This window comes from Rhipicephalus microplus, chromosome 7 (genome assembly GCF_043290135.1).
Source record: "Rhipicephalus microplus isolate Deutch F79 chromosome 7, USDA_Rmic, whole genome shotgun sequence".
In the NCBI taxonomy this organism is placed as follows: domain Eukaryota; kingdom Metazoa; phylum Arthropoda; class Arachnida; order Ixodida; family Ixodidae; genus Rhipicephalus; species Rhipicephalus microplus.
In genome coordinates this window covers 7,488,504-7,503,480 of record NC_134706.1, presented here as the reverse complement: position 1 = coordinate 7,503,480, position 14,977 = coordinate 7,488,504, and the positions used below count along the sequence as shown (strand labels likewise).

General features: G+C 47.2%; 2 protein-coding genes across 2 annotated transcripts in view; one reads left to right on the top strand and one right to left on the bottom strand.

Moving 5' to 3' along the window:
- LOC142767136 (uncharacterized) overlaps positions 1-7,564 on the bottom strand; it is a 32,721-nt gene extending 25,157 nt beyond the window's left edge. The window contains exons 1-5 of the mRNA XM_075868355.1: positions 7,512-7,564; positions 5,098-5,245; positions 4,082-4,144; positions 3,389-3,450; positions 1,709-1,835 (exon numbers count right to left, since the gene is read on the bottom strand). Coding sequence (XP_075724470.1) covers positions 1,709-1,835; positions 3,389-3,450; positions 4,082-4,144; positions 5,098-5,245; positions 7,512-7,564 — 453 coding nt within the window. The remainder of the gene's footprint in view (positions 1-1,708; positions 1,836-3,388; positions 3,451-4,081; positions 4,145-5,097; positions 5,246-7,511) is intronic.
- LOC119179430 (uncharacterized) overlaps positions 1-14,977 on the top strand; it is a 144,898-nt gene that overhangs the window by 28,238 nt on the left and 101,683 nt on the right. The window lies entirely within an intron of this gene.

Here is a 14,977-nt window from a genome sequence, read left to right as displayed (position 1 = left end):
ACGCCTTGGGCTTTCACCGGATCTGGTTGTAGTTTGCCGTGCGCACAAAGGTCACTTCGCTTTCTTCACAGGCCCCGTTTGCGAAAAGAGCGCGTTTTTCAGACACAGTGAAGTAACAACTGGGACACGATTGATTTGTCGGGTTTAACGTCCCAAAACTACCATTTGATTATGAGAGACGCCGTAGTGGAGGGCTCCGGAAATTTAGACCACCTGGGGTTCTTTAACGTGCACCCAAATCTGAGCACACGGGCCTACAGCATTTCCGCCTCCATCGGAAATGCAGCCGCCGCAGCCGGGATTCGAACCCGCGCCCTGCGGGTCAGCAGCCGAGTACCTTAGCCAACAACTGGGACACTTGTTAGTTGGCAGCCATATATACTTTTGATTACGTTTCATGCGTCGGTTTTGTTTAAACATCGCGTTAAGTGTAGAGCTGTGAACGTTATTAGTTCGCTCTCGTCCTGTGTGTGTTGTTTTTGTGTCACTTGTGCGTGAGCAGCGCGCTGCACGTTTGGATCTGCTTGCCATTCTCAGCGTTACATTCGAAGTTGTTGCTATCGCATTCATTGCTTCACCCTTGCGGCGAAACTGTGACATTTTTTATTAAAGAACGCTGTTTTTATTAGATGAGCGTTATTTGTCTATTCAGGAATTATGCGCATGAATGTACACGCTGCGTTTCAAGCGATAAAAAAAAAACACACACGGTGTTCGATGCACCTTCAAAATTTGCCTGGGCAGCTGTACACAGGGCGCCTGAAGGAAGCTTTTTCGCATTTAGAAAAACAGAAGAGACACATTTGAAACACAAAAAACAAGACTGTATGCTTAACATATCCCGCAAAGTCACTTGACATAGATCATTGTCACTATTCATTAATTATCATTCACACGCTTAAAGTCGGGGTGTTGTTCCGCTAAAGCTGGGGTCTTGATCTCACCTTAGCCAGTGGGGGCTGCAGTCACACAATTTAACCCCCCAAGGGCGGGTGTAGGGGAGAAGGTAAGAGTGGGGGGAAGGGGGGTAATTTGCACATGTTATCAGGAAACATTACAGTTTCAAAGAAAACCATTCCCACATCTAATTTACGTGTCTGTCTGCCTCGGTGGATCAGTGGCTAGGATGCTCGGCTGCCTACCCGAAGGTCGCTGGATCGAACCCCGGCTGCGGCGGCTGCATTCTCGATGGAGGTGAAATGGTAGAGGCCGGTGTACTGTGCGATGTAAGTGCACGTTAAAGAACACCCGATGATCGAAATTTCCGGAGCCCTCCACTGCGGCGTCTCTCATAATCATACCGTGGTTTTGGGACGTAAAACCACAGTTGTTACAATTTACGGGTCAGGCGCCAGGATACTGATATGTTTACATTGATCGACAAGACCAGTAAAATGATGGACGCCGATTCTGAAATGACTTTTGTTTTGTGCTTATGTTTCGACACCTGGTGACCACATACGCTGCCTCGTGAAGACGATGCTTTAAACCTGTCGTGCAGCTCGAGCTCATGACCATACTTATTAAGCAAAGGGATGGATGGATGAAAAAAATTATTGAAGTCGCATAAAAAAAAGAAAAGGTAGGATAAAGGCAGTCTTGTGCCGGTCGCAGACCGCATGCGGCATGTGGGCCGGGTGGGTGTTTGAGCCCCCTACCCTAGAAAATTGTTCGCCGCATCATTCAATTTAGAATATATTTCACGTACCATGGCATAACCGCTCGTAGTGGCTGCCGGGTTCGGTGCAGGCTCGAAATCCTTCCTGTTCGTCTCCGACGGCGGCAGATGAGGTCTGGCTGTCGTGCTCGCCCACTCCGACCTCATAGCCCTGTTTCTGTATACACGAGACAGACCAGTGCACTTGCAAGACTGCGACTTTGTATGATTGCTACGGTGTCATTCTTAAAAGAAAACTGTCGTGGTCGGGTTTTGTGTTGCGTATTTCCAGTATCTATAGATACTATCAAAAAATCTGTAGATAGTAGACAGAGGCCTACGATTTCTCGAACGGACAACGATTCGAGAGCGACACTGTGCCTATGAGTATATAGAAGTCTATCTCCGCTATTATGCTCCCGCCTTCACTTTACTGTAGCGAACCGGGTACATTCTTGGTTGATCTCCCAGTTCTTACATTTGACTGACTTCTCTTTCTCGAAAAACAAAAAAAAACAAAAAAAGAAAACAAAATGAAGATCTTTCCAAGAGTACTGTAACCAGAGAGACACTTTTATTACCGCCTTATAGCTATTTCCTTTCTCTCTTTGCGCTGTATTGTTGGCTTCAAACAAACATAAACACTCCAAGGATGACGGCGCAGGAGTTCCCCGGCATCATCCTCACAGCACCATCCTTACAGTCGTCATAATTTAAAAAACTTAATATATATTAGACGACAAACAGCCTAACAGTGCAAACGACAGGAGGAGGTAGAACAGACGAGAACAGAGCGCTGAAAGCTCTGTTCTCGTCTCTTCTATCTTCTCCTGTCGTTTGCGCTGTTAGGCACTTTCTTCGTCTACCATGCAGCACCAACCAGCACTTTGTTAAACTTAATATATCAAATCCCTTTATGGAAAACGCACTGCTTTACCCAGCGAATTTGTGCGTACACCGATAATATTGTTCGTTTCGGCTCTCTTGTGTAGCTGCGATACTTTTTAATAGTGGTGAAGCACTTTTAGTGCTTAAATAATGAGTTATTAAGGAAAACTATGTAGCAGTTCACAGTATAGAACCGCTGCTACTTGAAAGTTGTGGTTTTATCGAGTAACGGTTGTATTAAAGAGCAACTAAGGTGCAGCAAAGCCTTGGTTGCTCTTGCTTCCTTAACGTGCGCACTGGAGGAGTGGAGGCAAGGGAACAGGATGTGATTTATACTTGGACTTATGACGGGGGCGCTACGATAAACCTTCGCCGCCCTCTCACCCTTACCTCTCTGATGCGAAACACTGCGCACACCTGTGATTGTGCCTCTAAACCCAGCATAGCTAACTACCCTTTCCCTATGAGGCAAAGAAACTACGAACAAATTGGCCGATGTTTCGTTACCTCTTAGAAAGGAGAGAAAAAAGAACTGATAATATGTCTAGCGTTCATGAAATAAAATATGACATGAATTGATTGTGCCATGCATGTGGAGTAACTGCAGGCTTGAAAACGCAAGATATCTTTGACATGGCATGACAAGCTCCTTACTGAGGTCCTGAAAAGCTCGCGCCCGGGGATACTCGGGACGATCCCATGACTATTAACATTTTAACAGTACCCGCAAATAATTCTACAAAGATTTAATGTGGTCTCCAAGCTCATCCGACTTGTTCATTTATGAAACGACAGTAAGCGTGTGTTTAAAATATATAAATATATGCCAAACACTTCGGTTACCTTCTTCTCGTCGAACAGGTGCTGCTCGCGGATTCAGACGAGTCCCGACTGGATTCATAGTTCTGCAATGAAAAAAAAAAACAAAGAAAAGTGAAGTGCCCCGTTTCCGCTTAAGCGTCGCTAGTGACGAATCACAGATGTGATACAACTCCATTCAAGCCTGTGTATACAACGGCGACGACGACGACGACGGCGACGGCGACGACGACGACGACGACGACGACGACGACGACGACGGCGGCGACGGCGGCGGCGACGGCGACAACAGCGACGGCGACAACAGCGACGGCGACGGCGGCGACGGCGACGGCGACAACAGCGACGGCGACGACGACGGCGACGACGGCGACGACGACGACGGCGACGACGACGACAACGGCGACGGCGACGACGACGACGACGACGACGGCGACGACGACGACGGCGACGACGACGACGACGACGACGGCGACGACGACGACGGCGACGACGACGACAACAGCGACGGCGACGACGACGACAACAGCGACGGCGACGACGACGACGACAATTAACTGAGGCCAATCTGGAGGCACGCTTGCTCCCTCCAGACCACGCGTCCAGACAGGCCGTGCAACAATGACAACAACAGAAACAACAACAACAAATCCCGCCGTGCGACCTGGTTCAATTCTCAAGTACAATGAATTATTGATCATAACGAACAATGCTTACCCTTGCAGAATGTGGAGATCTCCTAGTCGTGCGTATCTTAAGCCGTGGTACGCTGTTACTTCGCTGCAACGAAACATGAAATGAAGTGATGCTACTTTCACATCAATAGTTGCGTTTTCATAGGAAGGTGTATAGCTATCGTGTGTCAAGAAACAGCGCGGTAAAAAATGAAGGCTCGGGAACGAACAACGCACCCCATGAAACTTCGAACACACCACGTGCGGCTATATATGTTTCGTTTTTTGTTTTTATCGTGCTGTTTCCTGACGCAAGTTGTTCAACCAGCCACCCAACAAGTTCATCTTATTAGACTGCATAGTCATGTTCACATACCGTATGTCTTCAATTCAGACAAAAGTCTTCTGAATTTGGTGCGAACGTGGCCTTCAAGTAAAACAGTGACGGAGACACGAAAGCGTACAAAAGATACTACGCGATCTGTCAAGCGGACAAAAGCTATGCAAAGTGGACGAAAGCATGATAGACGTGCAACTAGTCGGCGTCAAATGCTGAATATCGACATCGACTGTACGTCAGATGCTCATAGCCTTCAAGTGAGATATCCGGCTTGTTATTAAACGCGCTGTCAAGAAGACGCGCATGCGCGACGGTGGCGCCACTTCCCACAATGCATCTCATTTATGTCGTAAGCAGCACAGAATTGAGGGTGGTGGGTAATAATATACACACTCTAATTTTGAGAACTGGCACGCATGACAGCATGAGACTACGCGACTACGTACAACAATGTGGTCGACTCCATATTCCATAATTTAGCTTCAAGGCTCTTCCACCAGGAAGCGCCACATGACAGCTTTTGTTACTTTTAAAATCCTAGTCATAACGCGCAAAGAATGTTGGAATCTCATTATATTTTGTGGTCTATTCATTTCTACTATATGATCTAATCGCACATTGCGGCCAGTTGTTGGTCCGTTAAAAAACAATTGTCGGAGGTAGTTTAGGGGACCTTCAAAAGATCCACGTTCGGTACATATGCAAGTGGTTCAACTCACAATGGCCAGCACGAGTGTCGCTGCAGCTGGTGCGGCGTCTGCCCTGCAGCGCCTCGCCGTTGATCTGTCCGTGTGGGCCAGCCAGAGCGGGCTCGTCGGGGGTGACGTCCACGGCCCACCGCACCAGCCGCCGGCCGCCAGGGCCCGGCTGCACGGAACAGTTCGTGTTGGCGATCATACGTTTTTTTATATGAATGAACAAATTTTATTTCTGAAAATACGCATAAAAACGAAGTGAAGCTGTAATCCTTTCGGCCTGACGTGGCTTCGCTACGCGCAATATCAAAACGTCCGACAAACAGTGCTACATTGCATAATAAATGTGTAAGCATATTTACGGCTGCCTTTATGTGTGTTGTACGTTTTAAAATTACGTCGAGCAATATTGATGCATTGTCAAGTTGTATGTCGAATTCTTGTGAATGCATTTCTTTGTTTTCACTCCTGCATGGGCCCGAGAATGGCCTGCAGTATCTGTAAAAAAATAATTAATAAAATAAAGGGAGCGGCAAAACAACAGAGCACAACAATGGCGCAAGCATTTACAAACGAGACTACATATACATATAAAATCTGACATCGAGGCTGTTACGTATTCGGCGGCTGGACGACAGCCGGCCCAGGAAAGAGACGACTCAAGCAGTGCCATGGAGGAAGACAATCCCAGTTTATTCACCTTGCGGCGCGTTTTTAAGCGCTACGCAGCCAATCGCAGGTTGGCATGAAAGAAAAGAAAACAGCAAGATAACAGCAATCGGGCCATGTTATCAGAAAGCCCCGACGTAGAAAGAGGGCGAGCACTGCAAACGTTACAACTCGGCCAAAGCTACCCCTAGCGGAAGGCGTTCAAGAGGATGACGCTTCATGAACGGCTGGAGGTGGTAACAGGTAGCTAACACGTGGGCAGGTCTCCAAGCACAGCACTGACACGTTTCGCACGGTCATGTTGTCTTTGTGCACAGCGTGGGCGAAGACCCTGAGGTGCATGGTGGCACTGGTCGTTGAAGTAGCCACCGCAGAAGGAAATGGAAATGGCATTGCGCGTCGTCTGGCTGGAACACGCCCGCGAAGGTTGGCATTAAAGGCCAAGAGGAGGCAATGTCGAGAACAGGCAATGTTCAGAACGGGCACCACTCGCCGAGTGTCGATTGGCTGCAGCTCGGGAGTTGGCTGCAGGCGCCTGGAGCAGGGTTGATTTCGCCATCTGGTACGACAGGATCTGAAATGGCTGAGTGGACGAGCGGTAGAAACGCAGAAACCACGTCAAAAGCAACCTGGCGCCCAAGCTTAGAAAAGCCCGACAGTTGATTTCACTGGGAGCAGATAACGTGAAAGCCGAACACGATAGGGAAAGAAAAATATATATACTTGCGCCAAGTTGCATGCACACAAAAGAAACAAGGAACACTTAATAGGTTCGGCTAAGGCAGTCCGCATTAGCATGGTGTTTGCCTTTCTTGTGCCGCACTGAGAAATCAAATTGCTGAAGTGCTAGACTCCAACGCATCAAGCGGCTGTTTTTGTTCGACATTTGATTTAACCACACTAAAGGTGAGTGATCAGTTTCAAAAACAAATGAGGAGCCTTTAAGGTAACACGACAGCTTTTCGAGAGCCCAGACCAAGCAAGCACATTCTTTTTCAGTTGTACTGTAGGCTTGCTCGCGTGATGTTAGTTTTCGACTGGCGTAGACAAGAGGATGTTCCTCGCCCTTTTTGTTCACTTGACTTAGAACAACGCCCATTCCGCGGTCACTGGCGTCACACTGAACTAAGAAGGGGAGAGAGTAATCTGGTGCCGCGAGGACCGGTTTGCTGACAAGAATCTTTTTGATCTCAGCAAAAGCATCTTTACGAGCCTTATTCCAACTTACAATAGTTGGCTCAGTTTTGCGCAGTGCGTCTGTGAGAGGACTAGCGATATTTGCGAAGTTGGGAATGTAGCTTCTGTAGTAGTCGGCTAAACCCAAAAAGGAACGCAAGTTAGTCTTTGTTTTCGGCAAAGGAAAGCTAGTGATTGCTTCAACTTTTATTTCGGAAGGACGTCGCTTCCCTTGGCCAACAACATGCCCCAAGTAGTGGACTTCAGAGCACGCAAGACGACATTTGGCGAGTTTGAGAGTCAAGCCTGCCTCGTGTATTCGAAGGAATACCTGCTGCAGATGTTCCAAATGCTGTTGCCAGGTGCTCGAAAAAACAGCTATGTCGTCAAGGTACGGAACAGCGAACGACTCGGCTCCTTTGAGCACTTCATGCATTAACCTTGAAAATGCGAAGGGTGCATTCTTGAGGCCAAAAGTGAGCACGAGAGGGCGATATGTGCCTGTCGGTGTCATGAAAGTGGCGAGCTTACTGGCGTTTTCCGTTAGTGGCACTTGCCAGAAACCGCGTACCAAATCTAACGTAGAAACGTACCGTGCCGCGGACACTTTCTCGATCAAGCCCTCAACGTTTGGAATGGGAAACATCTTTGTTTTTGTTATCGCATTCAATTTTCGATAATCGATGCAGGGTCGCGGTTCCTTGCCTGGACTTTCTACAATAAACATAGGTGACACATACTCGCTTTCTCCTGGCACGATTAGACCCAGTGTCAACATGTTTTGAACACAATCGTTCAGGATCTTCTCGTGACGGGGGGAAAATCTGTGCATCCTGGTTCGGAAAGGTTGGTTGGATGTTAACTCAATGTCGTGCTCCACGAGATTTGTCCTGCCGGGAGTGGGACTAAACAAGTCTCTGAAGTTGCGCACAAGCAGTTCTAACTCCTTTCTTTGCTTGTCAGTTAGAGAAGCTTGTTTAGTGACAGATTGGACTATCTCTTCTGTTGATGGGGAAGAGCAGGGCCTTGGCACTTGGGGTAGAGGAACGTTGATCTCTTCAGGCTCGTTAAGGACAATGCTCAACGTCTCACTGCGTTCGATAAAAGGCTTCATTAGATTGCAGTGATATATCGTCACATCATTGCGTTTACCGGGCGTCGTTACCAAGTAATTGGTGTCGGAGAGCTTTTGTTTAATCGTGACTGGCCCATCCCATGCTACTTCCAGTTTATTTGCCTTTGACGACCGCAGAATCAGCACTTTATCGCCTTCCTTGAAGGTTCGTGTGCGTGCGGATCTGTCGTAGTACACCTTTGAGCGTTGCTGCGCTTCTGCCATGTTTATCTGCGCCAGTTCTTGCGATTCACGTAGGCGCTTCAACAAGGTCAGCACGTACTCGACAACTGATTTGTCTACGAACTTGTCTTCCCACTTTTCTTTCAACAACGTTAGCGGGGAGCGAAGCGCTCGACCGTAAACAAGTTCCGCCGGCGTGAACCCAGTCGCTTCGTGAGTGACGGAGCGCAGAGCAAAGAGCATCGCGGGAACAGCTTCGTCCCAGTCGGCGCCTTTCTCGGAACAGAGTGCACGCAGAATGCGCTTCATTACAGAGTGAAGTTTCTCGACTGAATTACTTTGCGGATGGTAGACTGAGCTGTGGTGAACGGATATGCCGCATTTCTTCAAGAACGTCGTGGTGAGCGCGCTTGTGAACACAGAACCTTGGTCGCATTGGATTTCACTAGGAAATCCAATTCTTGCAAAGACGCCGAGTAGCGCGTTTACAACTGCAGTGGAGCTTAATTCGGGTAACACCACTGCTTCCGGGAACTTCGTAGCAGGGCAAATGAGTGTTAGCAAGTATTTGTTGCCCGCCGCTGTTACTGGTAATGGACCTACAATGTCGACAACTAATCTGCGAAAGGGTTCGCCAATCAAAGGCACTTGGACCAAAGGTGCTTTGAGTTTTTCGTTTGGCCGCCCCGTCCTTTGGCAAACGTTGCAGGAACGTACCCAGTTCTCCGATTCTTTGAAGCACATCGGCCAGTAGTAGTCGTTCAATAACCTGCTCTTGGTCTTGTTGATACCTAAATGGCCAGCCCAGCTATCGCTGTGAACCAAACCCAAAAGTGCGACTCGATACTTTTTGGGAACGACAAGCTGTTCAAAGGTTCTGCCTTTCTTGTTTTTGAATGTTCTGTACAAAATGCCTTCTTTGACTATGAACGATACGGCTCCTTTTTGTTTCCGTTTTGATTTTTCCCAGCACGTCTTCAGCGACTGGTCGTTTGCCTGCTCCATTTTGAGAGCGCTTTTGTCTAACTTTGCTAGAAGCTGAAAATTTTCACTGACTGGGTTTATCGCTTCACCTGAGAGCGCATTACCGACGGGAGTGCTGCTATCAATGGCTGGCGCGACACAATTGGCGTCGACAGGAACAGTTTCGCTTGGTGCAGTAGCTTGTGTCGGTTCACTCTGGTCTGTAATTTCCGTGTTACGGGTAGCGCTGGTAGCTTGAGCTCTTGTTTGGGACCTCGTGACGACCATTACAGGGTTAGCATTAAGTTCCAGTCCTGCATTTTGGAAGTCCCTCATTGATCGGTTAGAAAAAATGTAGGGAATTTTCTGAGGAAGTTTATCGGAAACCGCAGCATCAGTTTCGAATGTGCCGAAGGCGCCCTTCATTTCGACTCTGGCTACCGGCAAACACTTCATGTCTGGCTCTAGTGCCTGGCGTACCCATACACATGAACCTGTTAAGTTCTCGGGCTTAACAAATGACGGGTGGACGATATCAAATGTTGCTCCTGTGTCGCGCAGAACGTTGCAACTGATGCCGTTCACCTTCATGTCATATGTGTAGGGCAAGAGTAAATCGCTCTCTTCGGTTAGCAAATTGACGGAAACTGCTGGCTGTCGGCAACCGACTGCGATGTGACCCGGTTGTTGGCATTTATAGCAGACCAGCGGTTGTTTTTCTTCGAACTTGGAACTTTTCGGTTCACTCGCGTTGGCTGCATGCCCTTGGGCAGGAACACTGTCGCCTGGTTTTCCTTGGTTAGTTTCTTTCGTTCCTTTCTGAAATTTCTTGAACGCTCCTGACGGCTTCTTTCTTTGTTCTTCTGAACTTTCCATTCTACGGGAACGGTACTCGTCCGCCAAGCTGGCTGCCGTTTGCAAAGTCTCTACGTTTGGCTTGTCCTGAATCCACAGCCGCATTTGGTCCGGAATGGACGCATAAAACTGCTCGAGCGCAAACAGTTCAATCAGACGTTGCTTGTCCTCGTATGCGTTGGCACTCTTAAGCCATTCCTCTAACAAGCTCATGGATTTGTAGGCGAATTCTGAAAATGACTCCCCTTGGCCACGCCTCGTGTTACGGAACTTCATCCTCAAGGCTTCTGTTGACAAGCTGTACCTTCGCCTCAAATGAAGTTTCACTTTTTCGTAATCATAAGCATCTTCATCTGGCATTCTCGCGATTACATCGGCTGCCTCATTTGGAAGTAATGTCAACAGGCGTTGTGACCATGTCTCTTTTGCAAGTGCAGCTCTTGTACACGTCCTCTCAAAGTTGACGAGATACAAAGTGATGTCACTGCCAGCCTTGAAAGGTTGCATGTATCCTCGCATATCGAAACTGTCATTGCGTTCAAGGTTATGCAGTTGCATCTCTTTTAACTTCAGTTCTACTTCTCGTTCTTTGAGCCTTTCCGAGACTGCCCTCCAACACTCCTCGACTTCGTCGTCGTTTGCTCCGCATTTGGATATCGCTTCGATAATTGCAGGCTTCCGCATAGACTTCTGTACAGGGATACCGAGCTCTTCAGCTAGCAGCACTAGGTTGGGTTTCGTTAACGACGTGAGGATCATGACTGCTGTTAACAAGTGCTACCCCGTTATGTGTACTACTATTTAGCAAAGTCAACAACAAATACAAAAGAACCTCGACTACCAAGTAAATGCTGCTAATGCTCCCAATGAAGTCAAGCAAGCCGTGCTCTCACCAAACCGGACGCCAAGGCCGCCCCCGACGTGCGCTCCATACCGCCGCCACCGCTGCCGCCAGCTGTTACGTATTCGGCGGCTGGACGACAGCCGGCCCAGGAAAGAGACGACTCAAGCAGTGCCAGGAAGACAATCCCAGTTTATTCACCTTGCGGCGCGTTTTTAAGCGCTACGCAGCCAATCGCAGGTTGGCATGAAAGAAAAGAAAACAGCAAGATAACAGCAATCGGGCCATGTTATCAGAAAGCCCCGACGTAGAAAGAGGGCGAGCACTGCAAACGTTACAAGGCTCTTTGTATTCTATAAAACTAAGTTCAAAAGACACACACTTACACTGTTGTATTAAGTATTTATACACTCATAGATTAATTCAGTGCAAACACTTAGAAACTCTGAGAAAACAGCATTTCCCACTACCCTACCGACAACATATACCTTTACACCCTGCAATGTTCGTTGGTAGGGAACCGCCTTTTAGTTATAAATCATTGTTAGCATTTTTAAAAGAAATTCATAATTTTCATATCGTATACCCGGGCATTCCGTAGCACGACCTCTCCAGAGAGGTTTTCGCTGCGGTGGCCACACAACAAAGCACTTGCCTCATGGCCCTTGGACGCAAGGGTATGAACGAGTGAGGCACTTGTGCTAATGCCATACATGTCCACCATCGTTTTTATTATCACCAACTTTTGTCATCTATTCGCACCACACACACCTTTCACGGCATGGTCATGATTTTATTGATTGTATGTCTTTACCCTTTGGGTAAAGACATACAACCCTTTGGGTTGTAGACATAGCCTTTGGGTGCGGCGATCGCGTAGTGGTTAGAGCACCCGCCTCGCATGCAAGAGGTTCGTGGTTCAAATCGCGGTGCCGCGCAGTTCCCAACCGGAAAAAAAAATCCGCGTGTTAATGGAACTGCATTAAGAGGCCTGGGGTGCGGCCTCACTGGTAACCACTGCCGGGAACGCACTACCTCACCAGAGAAGGATTGGCCACCCTGGTGCAGTATCTGGCCACTACCTCCCACATGCATACGTCAAATAACTCACGGCCCTCAGTTCCCAGCAGCTGTGAAGCAACTGACCATGGCGGCGGTCAGATCTGCAACGCAGCAGAGGGTGCTAAGAATCTCTGGACTACAGGCCGCCTTTGGAACCTCAACTTGGCAACGTTTAACGCTAGAACCTTATCTAGTGAGGGAACTCTAGCTGTACTATTCGAGGAGCTAGAAGGTGTTAAATGGGATATAATAGGGCTCAGTGAGGTTAGGAGGACAGATGAGGCCTATACTGTGCTACAGAATGGGCACGTCCTTTGCTATCGGGGCTTGGCAGACAGAAGAGAACTGGGAGTGGGGTTCCTAATTCACAGAAACATAGCTGGAACATAGAGGAATACTATAGCATTAATGAAAGGGTGGTAGGTATTGTAATTAAACTGAATAAAAGATACAAGCTGAAGGTAGTACAGGCTTACGCGCCTACATCCAGTCATGATGACGCTTCAGCTGAAAGCTTCTATGAAGACGTGGAATCGGCAATGAGTAAGGTAAAAACACAGTATACTATAGTGATGGGCGACTTTAATGCAAAGGTAGGGAAGAAGCAGGCTGGAGACCAGGCAGTAGTAGATTATGACATCGGCACTAGAAACGCCAGAGGAGAGCTACTAGTAGAATTCGCAGAACGCAATAATTTGCGGATTTTGAATACTTTCTACCGAAAACGAGAAAACCGCAAGTGGACATGGAGGAGCCCTAATGGCGAAAATAAGAACGAAATAGACTTTATAATGACTGCACACCCAGGAATCGTGCAGGATGTGGAAGTGGTTGGCAAGGTACGATGCAGTGACCATAGAATGGTACGGTCTCGAATTCGCCTAGACTTGAAAAAGGAACGACAGAAACTGATACGCAAGAAGCCAATCAATAAGCTATCACTGAGAGGGAAAGTACAGGAATTCAGAGTGTCGCTGCAGAACAGGTACTCGGCTCTTAGTGAGGAAACCAACCTTAGCGTAGAGACAATGAGTGATAATCTAACGAGTATCATTACGGAGTGTGCAGTGGAAGTTGCACGCAGGGTAGTTAGACAGGACACTGGCAAGCTTTCCCAGGAAACGAAGAACCTAATTAAGAAGCGTCAAAGCCTGAAAGTGTCAAGTACAACAGACAAAATAGAACTGGCAGAGCTTTCGAAGTTGATTAATAGGCGTAAAGTATGCGATGTAAGAAGGTATAACATGGAGAGAATTGAACACGCTCTGAAAAACGGAGGAAGCGTCAAAGAAGTGAAGAGGAAACTTGGGATAGGCAAAAGTCAGATGTATGCACTAAGGGACAAAGAAGGCAAAATAACTACCAATATGGATATGATAGTTAAAATAGCGGAGGAGTTTTACAGAGATCTGTACAGTAGCCGAGACAACCACGACCTTAATACTGTAAGAACTAGCAGTAACCCAGATTACACCCCACCAGTAATAATAGAAGAAGTCAGAAAAGCTTTGGAGAGCATGCAAAGAGGCAAAGCTGCTGGTGAGGATCAGGTAACATCAGATCTGCTGAAAGATGGAGGACAGATTGTGTTAGAAAAACTAGACACCCTGTTTACGAGGTGTCTCCTGACGGGAAGGGTACCAGTCTTGGAAGAACGCTAACTTCATCTTAATACGTAAGAAAGGAGATGACAAGGACTTGAAGAATTACAGGCCGATCAGCTTGCTCTCTGTAGTATACAAGCTATTTACAAAGGTAATTGCTAACAGAGTAAAGAAAACATTAGAATTCAATCAACCAAAGGAACAAGCAGGATTTCGAACAGGCTACTCAACAATTGATCACATTCATACTATCAATCAGGTAATAGAGAAATGCTCAGAGTATAACCAACCACTATACATAGCCTTCATAGATTACGAGAAGGCGTTTGATTCAGTAGAAATATCAGCCGTCATGCAGACACTGTGGAATCAGGGCGTAGATGAAGTATATATAAACATTCTGGAAGAAATCTACAGGGGATCAACTGCTACCATAGTGCTTCATAAAGAAAGCAACAGAATACCAATCAAGAAGGGTGTAAGGCAGGGGGACACAATCTCCCCAATGCTATTTACCGCGTGCTTACAGGAGGTTTTCAGAAGCCTAGAATGGGAACAGTTAGGGATAAGAGTTAATGGAGAGTACCTTAGTAACCTGCGCTTCGCCGATAACATTGCATTGCTGAGTAACTCAGGAGACGAATTGCAACTGATGATTACGGAGTTAGACAAGGGGAGCAGTAAGGTGGGTCTTAAAATGAATCTGCAGAAAACGAAAGTAATGTACAACTTTGGAAAAGAGCAGCGCTTCGAGATAGGTAATAGTGCACTTGAAGTTGTAAAAGACTATGTCTACTTAGGGCAGGTAATAACCGCAGAGCCTAACCACGAGATTGAAGTAACTAGAAGAATAAGAATGGGGTGGAGTACATTCGGCAAGCACTCTCAATTTATGACAGGTAGATTGCCACTATTCCTCAAGAGGAAGGTATATAACACCTGTATCTTGCCGGTACTTAGCTACGGAGCAGAAACCTGGAGACTTACAAAGAGGGTTCAGCTTAAATTGAGGACGACGCAGCGAGCAATGGAAAGAAAAATGGTAGGTGTAACTTTAAGAGACAAGAAGAGAGCAGATTGGATTAGGGGACAAACGGTGGTTAATGATATCATAGTTGAAATAAAGAAGAGGAAATGGACATGGGCCGGGCATGTAGCGCGTAGACAGGATAACCGCCGGTCATTAAGGGTAACTATCTGGATTCCCAGAGAAGGGAAGCGGGTTAGGGGGAGACAGAAGGTCGGGTGGGCAGACGAGATTAAGAAGTTTGCGGGTATAAATTGGCAGCAGCAAGCACAGGACCGGGTTAACTGGCGGAACATGGGAGAGGTCTTTGTCCTGCAGTGGACGTAGTCAGGCTGATGATGATGATGATGATGAGATTACACTCATATATTCATACGTACATCATTCATTCATACATACATAGACACATA